This window comes from Anopheles maculipalpis, chromosome 2RL (genome assembly GCF_943734695.1).
Source record: "Anopheles maculipalpis chromosome 2RL, idAnoMacuDA_375_x, whole genome shotgun sequence".
NCBI lineage: Eukaryota > Metazoa > Arthropoda > Insecta > Diptera > Culicidae > Anopheles > Anopheles maculipalpis.
Genome location: NC_064871.1, coordinates 55,656,733 through 55,668,621, shown reverse-complemented (window position 1 = coordinate 55,668,621; position 11,889 = coordinate 55,656,733). Strand labels below are relative to the sequence as shown.

Below are 11,889 nucleotides of genomic sequence, written 5' to 3'. Positions count from 1 at the left end.
AATCATTTATTTACAAAGCAACAATGAATAAATTAGCAGAAAGGAAATTTGGCTACATTTGCAACTAGCTTACTGCTACATAATAACGCCTTTCACATTTGCGACCTACAAGTCTCGATTTTACATTGAAGTGCTGTTGACAACATCATTAGAATTCGAAGCGCCATTCATCCGCACGGTTGTTGTTATGATGGTACATCAGGTTCCCCATTAGCTTTTCGTACTCGTACACAACCAGTAAACGGTGTGGCTCTATCGTTCGAATATCACCCGAAAACTGATAACATTTGATCATTATGTTGCGCCGCTGCATCTCAACGAGACGCCAAACTGCACAACAGCCATTCTCTATCGGCCGTAAATTTCGACGATAAAGTTGTACCCATGGCCACGTTGCGATTTCAGATGAATCGTCGTATAGTTGTACCCGATACCGCCAGCATACAAGCTAGCGTAGCCACCATTTCCGTTGATGTACTGGTCAAGCACGGTAATGGCAGAAATGTTACGTCCCACCTGGCCCTATTTTGTTCAACGAATAATGAAACATTAGCCCACCTGTTGTTGTTGTTCGGGAACACAGTGCACGGACCATCCAAGCTTACCTTCAACGGGTACACGAGATCAATCGATTTGACCTGCAGGATCGTACCAGAACGGACGGCAATGGTGCGGTTAAGCAGAACGTCACGCGGATCTCGAACGCCCCAGTAATAGTTGTTGCTCTGGCTAGCCACCAGGCAGACAAACAGCAGCACAGCGGCAACTACGGCGAATCCTTTCATTTTTATGACACGGGGGTTACGAGGCGTGTGAAAGCACGAAACACAATAATTGTCAGCTAATTGACAAGCAAATGTAGCAATTCCCAAATGCAAATATCCACACGACACGACACGATTCGTGAGATGCTGTGCTGTACACCTCTGTCGGTAACAATTTGTTTTGTCCCAAGCGCCAAGCAAATAGACTATTTATAATGCAAAAATCTCGGCTCTCTCTCTGCTTTATCTTATCAGCCGGGCAAACGCCTAGCAAGGCAATGGGTTCAGAATCAATAACGGTAGTCAAGATCGTTGTTTTGTTTCTTTTTTTGTTTGTTTGTTGTTCTTGTTGTATGTGCTCCAACACTACAAGCGAGTAGCGAGTAGATGACCATTGATGCATACAAATGGTGCCCAATGTTACGAGGAGCCAAACCAGATAAAGCAGATAATAATAATAAAAAAAAAACCTCTCACACTCGCTTGTCGTCGCCGTTTGCTGGCTCTTGATCTGAAGGGGAAACATTGAAACTCACTTTATCTACTTCCGTCCGGGTGAGTATGACTCAGTCAGTGTGACCGGGTGACCGAAAGAGTTGTGGACGCGTTTGAGGAGCTTATTAAAAACAGTTGATAAGCAGACACTTGAATGGTCATGATTAGGTGTCTCATACAGGCACTTCATTATTCATACTTTATACGTACGTATCTGGATTATCTTTAAGATTGAAAAAGGGCGTTTTTTTTTGTAAAACTTTCTTAACTAAAGTGAGAGTTAAAGTTATAATTATTAAAAGCAACCAACTGGCCATTAAGCTCTTTTTGAATTGTTGTTCCGAAAGAACGTTATGTACCATTGTGCTGGTCATAAAGAAATTATAATCAAAATGTAAATTGAGCTGAACTAACACTGTAAGAAACTTTTGAACCGTTAAAACAACTGATCTTATTTTGTTTATTTATTGTAAAGTTTTACGACACGTACTGATCTTCTAAAGATCTACATAAATTCTGGCAACTAACAATGTAGAATGACCATGACCAACGTCACATGGCAGGTGAAGTTGGATGGAAAACTCTCATGGTCCTTTGCTACTACCAAAGGCCTGCGTCAGAGAGATGGGCTCGCCTGTCTCCTATTCAACTTGGCGCTAGAGAGGGCCATCCGTGACTCAGAGGTGGACCATCTGATGATATAGACTTCATTAGTCTGCAGCTCCCCCAGGTTGCAACCAAAGGATCGAGCAGGCGGTAGAAAACCTCGGGTTGCCGATTAACGAGGCAAAGACCAAATTGATGGTGGCACCATCATTGAAGCGGCCCTACTAAGCAATCCGGAACTACGTCGGGTCCGTACATCAGTGCAGATAGGTCAAAAATCAGCACCGAAAACAGCATAGAGACGGAGTTGCGCGCTAGAATACTGGCGGCCAGCCGGTCATTCTACAGCCTGAGAAAACATCTCACCTCAAAAAATCTCTCGCGAACGTTCGAAGCTGGGACTTCGTATCGTTCCTTTATAGTCCCAGTACTCACATACCCCTCTGAGACATGGACCCTGTCCTAAAATTTTTTCATTAGATCAATTTAATTACAAAATAGCATAACAAGCTAGAGAAACAAAATAACTAAGAATGCGATAAAAGAGTTAATCCCAACTATTACAAACAATATCAATTGAGTGTGGTTACGTTGGCCTTGGTCGGTCCCTAGATGTGATTTTAAATTCCTCAATAAAGCGCCTTTCTTTTGTTGCATTATTAAACACCTCTATTCTCTGCTGGTTGAAACCACACGTCGATCGATTCTGGCTCAGCCTGTCCTGCTTTTCTGCATCGATTATCGTGTCGCACTCAATGACCAATCGATACTGGCAGAATCTATGTTTGGTCCTTATTTTTATGCCAAACGAGATGGCATCTCCGTCTCCACCCACAGGCCGGGCACCCAGTTAATGTTTTACTTGTATTTTCAGCGATGCATAATCCTTTCAATATTACTGTTTTCCGTCTGCACACTTCTGTTCTGCTCTCTGTTGCGCGTGTGTCTACCGTGTCTGATTCCTTCCACGTAAAGTATACCCATTTTACCGAGACCAGCCAGAAATAGTCAACCCACTAATCCCACTGCTACGAAGGACACTGCTGTTCGGTTGCGGTAGTTCCAGTTCCAGGAGAAAAAAGAAAATCGGTCGAAAACTTGCCATTATCATATTGAAAAACATAATCCACCACGATGGATACGAAACACCTCAACTCAATTGAATTAGCATTGGAGCTGGTTTTGGAAGCGGAAACATTGCGCTAACTTTTTCGGGTGTTATCATTATGATGCGCAATGAAAGCTAACAAATCAAAAGGTTGTCCTTCGTTGAGAGATATAGATATAATCCCTCGTTTTCTCACTTGTTTACCGAAAACGACCTTCGAAAGTGAATGATCATCCCACACAATTGTCTTTACTGAGAGTTGTATAAATAGTAGGGAGCTTCAGAGGTTTTATTTAAGTTCCTTGCAAATTCCTAAGATATATGCCACAGTTTTTCCACAGTCCACAGCGCTTCATGATCCGACTACCCAATAGCAACTCTCACCTTGGTAGTTATTATCTCTTTAATAACCTAATGGATACAGCAACAGGTTAAAATTGAGCAATCCCGAAGTCCTCTGGATGATTGCTTGTTGAATGTTTGTGTCTACCGAAAGGTGTGCTCTGATTCGATCGATGAAACGAAACGATCAAGAAGGCAGAAAAAGAAAGAACCTGGAACTTTTCTTGAGAAGAGAAGCTAGATCTTTTCTGGAGAAAAGATCCAGGCTCTCTCGGCCAAATATTATCGAATCCGCATTGTTCGGGGCTCGAAGGAAAATTGAAATGAGCAGGTTATCTTGAGGCATTATAAGGATGTCTCTTAGAGAAGTGTATTACTGGCACCTTAATTACATGCGTACAGCAGGCCAAAAAAGCAGCAGTGTAATGAAATACATATTTTGTGAGTGAGTGAATGTGAGTGATCACATTTTTTTTTCTTTTATTTATAAAGTCTTTGAGTCTTAGAGACTACATTCGCCTCTCTACTGTATAAAAAAAGATGGTTTAATCTAATACAAAACTACCGTATATGTGGCTTAATTATTATGAAAAACTATTGCGATTATGGCATATGGTATCGGCATATGTCCACACCACAGAAGCTGCAGAGTGGAGGACTGGATTTTTCTAGGAGGTAGGAGTGCGTAAGGCGGGTATGACCTATACGAAGGCGGGAAAGGACTCGTGGGATGTAGCTGGATTCGATAGGATTCGATGGATATGGCATGAAATCACTCACAATGCTATTAGGAGGAACAGTAACCTCGCAACTTCTGCACTTCCTTATATTGATAACATAAGAATCCGTCAGCATAGTCCAAGACTCGTACCCGTAGAGGACTACCGGACGTATCAGGGCGTGGTAAATCGTGCATTTCGTGTGTTGTTGGAGTCTTTTGGATCGCAGCTCCACAAACTCCTGCGATCCGAGGTAGGCACGATTCCCCTGAACAATGTGCCTTCGGATTTCGGTGCTTACGTTATTGTCCGAAGTCTTAGTCTATAGGACATTTTTTAGGGTTTCGCTCCAGCTATGGATTTTTCTAAGATATTAAACTCTTTTTAAGTACTTTCGCTCTGTAAGTCAGATGACTTCTTTGTTGGTAGCTTTGAAATCTTTTCATCCTTTCAGTTTGTAAAATAGCGATATCTGCGTATGAAATATACCCCATTGGTTTGTATGAGAAAATATGGTAATCACCTGCAATGCAATGTTTAGCGTTACTAGCGATATCAGTGTTAATAACAAAGTAAGCAACCACAAACGGAGTACGCAGCCACAGAACGATTGTTACTTCCACCGCACAACCAGCCTCTCACAACGAAAATGCTTTCTTTTCAACCAATTTGTGTGACGATAACGAACCAACGAATCATGTTTCGCACGGGAATGGAATAATAAAAAAGACGATTATTATTACTACGGTCACTTGGCACCATTTATAAGATCCGTTTCTAGAGAACATCGTGACAGTAGTGGTTGATGCTGCAAGAAAGGGCTGTGCAGTGCAGCATACTAAGTGCGGGAAAAACAAAAACAATTAGCAAACTCAATTGTGCGACTAATTGATGGAGTGTAGTCCAACGGCCCGTTGTCGCTCATCCGCCGTCGTCTGTTTTCCGGTACCAGAGCTTTTAACATCGCATAAACAAGCGGTCGACGACGACGACGACGACGACGACGTTTTAGTCACAGGCATAATGAACGGGAGTGTAGCAAATGGTTATTTGCATCGAGCGACGACTCTTGCATTAACAACTGTCCCGGGTGCGTTTGACACGATGATAGAAGCTGGCATAGAAAACTAAAACGTAAAGGCAGAAAGCCGGCGCACAGAGCAAGAGTTTGCTCAAACGTTTTGCAATGTGTTTTAAGCATTTGGAGAGACAAAAGCGAAAACTGCGAAAGCAGCTGTTAAAATGTGTTTCATTAGGAGGGTTATGTTCGTTTGTTCATTTTCAAACAGACTTCTTGTTTCGTAACAATCGATACTGTACCACGCACTGTTAATGGAATTGTTAACCCAGAGTTATTATCCCACCGAAGGACGTCTGTAAGGTGTAAGGTGCTGTGAAGCCTTTGAAATAATAGTTGATTAATTACAATCATTGTACACGTCATCGTCACTTTGGTAGAAAGCCCGCCACTGCGTGGTAGGTTGTTCGTTCGGTAATTGTATCGGTATCGTTGAAAGCCCGACAGAGCGAGCAATACAATGAAAAGGATAAAGGCCACACAGATCAACAGAACCGTTGTTTGGCTTTGCAAAAGGGAAAATCTAGCTACACCTAGCAAAAGGATGAAAGAATTACAACAAACCCACTCACGTGGCCCCATATTGCACAGCAAAGGTACAATTTCTCGTAAATGTTTTGTGTTGTGCCAAGCGCCATTATTGCTAGCGGCCCAATCATATCATCCACTATCGGCAAACGAACCCAAAAGGACGTGCAGAACCCCAAACAGGAGGGTGAGTCGAATGAATGTGACACATCCTCGTTCAGTGCGGGCCCGAATAGTGCGCGAGGCGTGATCGGAAAAGCCAAACAAACACACACACACACACCGAAAGCCCGTCAAATCGCCAACAACAATAGCTATTATCTGGCATTATTTATCATTCCGCAAATAATCCTCGCGCGCGCGTTTCCCCCAAATCTGGTTGGTAAGGGTTGGAATCACGCAGGGGTACAGGCGCTTCAATAGCATATTTTATTGGGCGCAGGATCCATTTTGGCACAGGATCGTACAGCGAAGGAACCGACTGCGTGACTATGACCTGATTAGACGCGCTTATGCATCCTATGTGCGCGCGCCAGCGTGCGAAAAGCCATGGAAGCGCCTGGTCGCTGACGTGAGTTTTGCACCAAAGTTGAAGTAATAAAAAAAAAAGCGAACCAACAAAATCAACGCCACACAAACACATGCGCTACATATTAGAGCCACTTATTGTGTGGCTGCAATGGTAGTGCGGGATCTGCTTTATGATTCACATTACCGAAATATTCTTCCCGCACTAATCTCATTAGCCGCGATGTTTTGAAAAGGATTGTTGAGCAGGGCTTTGGCACTGGCCGAAGCTTCTTAAACTATCCACTTGACTGTTGAAGCTAAAGTCCAATCGAATGAATGCATGATGCAAATTAATCTCATACCTTAATACCATGCTAATACGATCCAAATATCGAACCAAACTAATCTTGGCTTAAAAACACTTATCGAACACATCGTGCAGCATTAATGAGCTTATAACGGGTATCGTGTGCATCACAAATTGAATTTCATTTTTGTTAAATTTACCAGCAGCTATCGTTATTCGAAAAAAAAAACCAACCAACACACACACATATTCCCTGACTGGTTATTTCACGCTCGCCGCCGTTCGGGATGATGCTATAAACGTGATGCTCATTAAATTGTGCTTATGTCGACAAAATTGGCAATATTCTGACAGTGATTTTGGGCTAGGATGAATTTAATTTTCTCCTGATTGTGCTTTTGATTGTCCACATAGTACACACTTACCATCGGCAAAGATATTGCTACGGAAAAGACACCCCGATAATCATCCAGAGCGCTCGAGAATCAATCTTCTTCAGCTGATGATGCTCAATAACATAACGTACGCATTGTTTTCTTGCAGTTCAATTTACTTTGTCCTCAATATCATTTCGCTCTTCTTATCGCACATTGGGCATTTGGGGAGATGAAATGTGTGATGAATGGATAAAAGTAAAATCCTGCTAAAATTAGCATAACATTTTTACATTACAGGTTTGGACAGGGCATTGTATAAGTTTTAACGTTTTCAATAATTGTCTTTTGAAGGTATCAGAAGCGTATGTCAAACTTTGAGGAATTTACTGTTTTTTGTATGAAATGCAAGTCAACTTTATTTCTTCATCAATTGTGGTATGAAGGAACCCTAAGTAATCAGGTTACAATATTATACTTAGCTCTACGATCCGTTCGTTCTTTATGAATACAAAAAAATAATTTTGCTATCATCAGGTCAAAAAAGCCAATATAAAATCTTCCGTGAAAGTAAACAGTTTTTGTTGTCTCGTACTTTTTAACTTTGAACGATTTGTTCTAAAAATTTATAGCACTTGACGACACAATACATAAATTGTACAAAATGATGCGTTATCGCCACAACTCTATTAGTATCGTTACTCTTATCATTTGTAACACAATTTTACACATCTGTTGAACAGTAGACAGCCGAAGATTGTTTCTATCGATGATGCTTGAAGACATCATCAGCATGTTTCGTAAGGATAAAAATACGTTTAGCAATAATTTGTTATAATAGAAGACGGTTGCGACTCCGGTCTTTCCAGCGGCATTGACGGGAATTGAATCTCATCCGTACCATTATGGTGGAGAAGAAGAATTGCATTTACGGTCACCATGTGGTGGGTAAGAAAAATCTCGTTCTCGGACACCTTGTTGTGGGGAAGAAGAAACTCGGACTCATAATTGCGACGCGAGCGGAACAACGTGATTGCTAGCTGTGCAAACCAATATCTTTCTTTTATCTGACTGTCCAGGCAGTCTGAAGATTCTAGATGAGAATCTTCCTTACTGGAACGTTGGAGACATCGAGGCCTTACCTTTGGTAGGGGGACTCTCGATACTCATCGGCGGAGCAAATAGGCCAGGCGCCTTTGGATGCTCAGAAGGAATATCCCTTACAGGCGTGTTGGAGGTTTTAGGCCTTACCTTGGGACTAGGGGAAAACTCAAACCTCTAGAAAGAGTTGAACGCAAGGTTTAGCTGGTTGTACCTTCTCTCTAGACTGCTCTCTTTGTCCATCTCTCTGAGTCGAAGGCTTCCTAGACCACTTAATTTACACAACAGTTTTTGCTCGTTTTTTGTAACCAAAAATTGTTCCTTATTGGTTTTTCTTTTTGTTATTGCATCATCATCATCATCATGTTGGCCTGCTCTTTTAAAGAGCACGTCGTCGTGACATGGCCCGGTCAACAATAGATCCAGCCAACGAACTCGCTGTGCTCCCCGACGCCTCGTGCCGAACTGGGGGTCGCTGACGAATACCTTCTTGGCGGGGCATGAGTCCAGCATCCTCATAACATCCCCCAGCCGTCGTATCCTGCCGGTCTTTACCACCGTCAGGATGTCCGGTTCTCCGTATAACTCAGCAAGCTCGTGGTTCATCCTTCTCCTACACACTCCATGCTCAAACACACCGCCAAAGATGGTCCGGAGGATGCGACGCTCAAACACGCCAAGAGCGTTTGCATCCTCCGCTCGGATGGTCCAAGACTCGTGGCCAAATAGGACCACAGCGCGAACCAGTGTGCGATATATCTCTCGTTACGTGCGGTCTCGAAGTCTTCTAGATCTCACCAGACGATGAACGCCGCAGTAGGCACGATTCCCCAGAACAATGCGTCTCCGGATTTCGCTGCTGATATCAGCAGCACTCCTCTACTAACTCGAGGTTGTCACCGTCGACTAACACACTGCTTCCCACTCGGGCCTATCACGATCAGAGCCTCCGGAAAGCAGGTATTTCGTCTTCGTCGAAATACCTGCTGTTTAAGCAACTCTAGGCCAAGTAACGCGCAACGTCCATTGTAGTCCACCTGGACACTCCAACCACGCAGCGCAAACCGTGTAAATTTACGCTGGATGGATTCCAGGCGAGCCAACGAGCGTGCCGATATGGGTCACCACACCACGGATGAATATTCTACCACAGACCGAACTAAGGAGCAGTACAGGAGTAGGAGCAATACTAGTAACTAGTTGATTACCCTTAGCGACGATTACCCTTAACTTATCGTCAAGGAGCACTCCTAGGTCGCTGACGCAGCTTTTACGGACAAGGGCAGTGTCGTTAATGTTATACGTGTAGATTAAGGGATTACGCTTTCTAGCAAATGTAACCACAACGCACTTGTCGACGCATATCTCCAAGCCATTCGTACAGCACCAGGACTGGAACGCGCTGAGAGCATCCTGGAGATGCAGCTAATCCTCCTGGATGCGTATCGGTAGGTACAATTTGGCGTCATCCGCGTAAAGCAGGTCAGAAGCTGTCAGAAGGAAGCACACGTGTGACGTCGTTCAGAAATATTACGAAGAGTAGCGGACTAAGGTTGCTCTCTTGTGTTGCACTCCTGAAGACCCGTTGATGCTTCGAGAGGTTTGGTCCCCCATCTTCACACGATACGAACGGTTTGTGAGGTACGACCACATCCAGTTCAGCAATTTTGACCCGGAAGGCCAAGAACCTGAAGCTTGGCGATCAGCAACGAATGCGGAACACTGTCAAAAGCGGCCTTGATGTCCGTATAAATCGCATCGATTTGAAGGCCTGCATCGATGGTCTTGTGGCAGATGCTGATAAACTCAACCAGATATTGCATTGCACTACTCGCTAGCCGGGTACGATGGTCAGTGTTTGAATGTTCATGTTAAGGCGTTCACTTGGTTAAAATAGCTTAATGTACATTTCTTACGTTGTTGGTTAATGCAGGTTATTTGTTAAATTGGTGAATTAACGTATAACGCTACGTAACGCTTGTTGTATGCGAGATAATGCATACTCTAGTAAGATGTTTAGCAGATATGCTACACCATTTCCTCGTAGCAACGATTCTATCCGTGTACGTGGAATCAATACGTCTAGTTATTTGCCAGTCTCGACTTAGTAGGAAAAACTAATATCTATTTTACGTTCAATAACTACATCACAAACATTTATACAGTTTTTACTAAAAGACCTTTCATTTATATTGCTACAATTGTGTTACGTATTTTGTTGTCCACTATCGCCCATAGTGTCACTGCTTTTGTGTGCAATAGCAGTATACTTTAGTAGCAGTTGATAACCAAAAAGATTTTTTATCCCATCGTCCATTCCAAACTGACCACTGTGCATTCAATGCTTTATTTCTGCTGACGTGAAGTGGAGTATGCATAAGGAGAAAATGATCGTTAAAATTTACTGTCCCCCACACATATAATACGACGCAAACGGGCTTCTTCGTATGTGACACTAAAAAACTTCCAGATTACCGTCCAAGGAGCTAATTTTATCGTTCATAGAAAAGCTTACGATCTATCCACGTTAAGATCCTACCATCCGATCCGATCCAGCATGATGCATTAAGGGAGTAAAAGAGGATATTTTTCCACTTCTTTTCGTTGCTCTTTTCGAAGCGTACTGGTTGTTGGTTGCAGAAGTGTAATAGAAGGGAAAATTGGTTGCACTGGTTGTGCCACACGGTGGTAAACATAAAATTTAATGAAGTTTATGCTCTGTGAAGAATGCCCGCAATCAGCTTCTTTAATTGTACCTCCCGTTAACTACCACCATTTCAGTCGCTAACCGGTGTCGATCGGTTCACACCCGCCCTTGATGACTTCACTTACGACGTTTAACTTTCGCAGCTAATTGAGAATGGTGTTTTGCGGCTAAGTACAGCAAATGTTGAAGATGTGTTTTTTTCTTTTTCATTTCTTCATCCGTCCCACAATCTCTCTGTGTCCTTTGACATAAGAGCAAGCTTGAGACTTGAGTAGAACGGAAAGATAATTTGTGTGGGTTGGTTCAACCGTGTCAAGAGTTTTCTTCCACCAATGTTGTTGATGTGTGGAAATTGTTATCTAAGGAGACTTCCACCGATTTTCCCCCAAGGTTTTGATACAGCAATCTAGCGAATCTGTCTGGTATGTTAAAGATGTTAGCCTTAGTATTGCCCTCGAGTTTCTTGGGCCAGTGGGTACAGACTGGAACAGTGTACACATCAGGGAATAAACTGTGGTCGAAACCCCTTGAGCGAAAATCGGAAAAAAGAAACATTAGGCTATTTAGAGAGCTATGATTCCCCATGCTTCTACAAAAATGCTGATATTAACGTTTTGCTTGTTTTCCTTCGTGGTTTCCGCCTCTTTTTCTTTTGTAACGTGTATTGTTCATGACTTGTTATCAAAATATTTTCCACGCACTTACAGACGCACAAGACCGCACTGATGGTACGAGATTTTCCACTTGCGGAACTTTATTTCGGTGCTATTTTTTTTTCTAAATGGTTCTCGCCTCTCTAGCCATGACAGCGTCGTTGCTTTTCGCAGCCTACAGGCTGCGACCTGTGCTACGTCGTCTCGCACTCGCGTGCTGTCGTCGTCCTCGTCGACGTCTATGATGATTTTTTATTAGCATTAGCAAAACGTACGAAAAAATATGTACGCCATTTTCTTTGCTTTTTTTTTTACATTGGTTGTTGGCATTCCAATCGGATGGCAAACTGATGAACAGCAGCGACAAAAAAGCACTTACGTGTACACGTGTGGCTTCGTGAGTATCGGTTCGGAGTCAACACCGAAATGTGAACATGCACACTGACGCTGACAAACATAAAAATCACGTCCGTCAGTTATCATCATGAATGTTTGGATGGTTTGTGCGATTGTACTTAATGTTTGGAGTGAGCGAGGCGAAGGAGAGACCAGATGGGCGAAATGATAGACCTCACCATATACAAAACTGATCCTTCA

At 42.9% G+C, this 11,889-nt stretch overlaps 1 protein-coding gene across 1 annotated transcript; it reads right to left on the bottom strand.

Annotated features, from left to right (window-relative positions):
- Nucleotides 1-348: 348 nt before the first annotated feature.
- On the bottom strand, nt 349-793 carry LOC126559450 (probable salivary secreted peptide). Its single transcript, XM_050215611.1, has 2 exons — nt 606-793; nt 349-522 (listed from the first exon to the last, which is right to left on the bottom strand). The coding sequence occupies exons 1-2, from the start codon at nt 783-785 to the stop codon at nt 349-351; spliced, it is 354 nt and encodes a 117-aa protein (XP_050071568.1). The 5' UTR covers nt 786-793.
- Nucleotides 794-11,889: the final 11,096 nt, after the last annotated feature.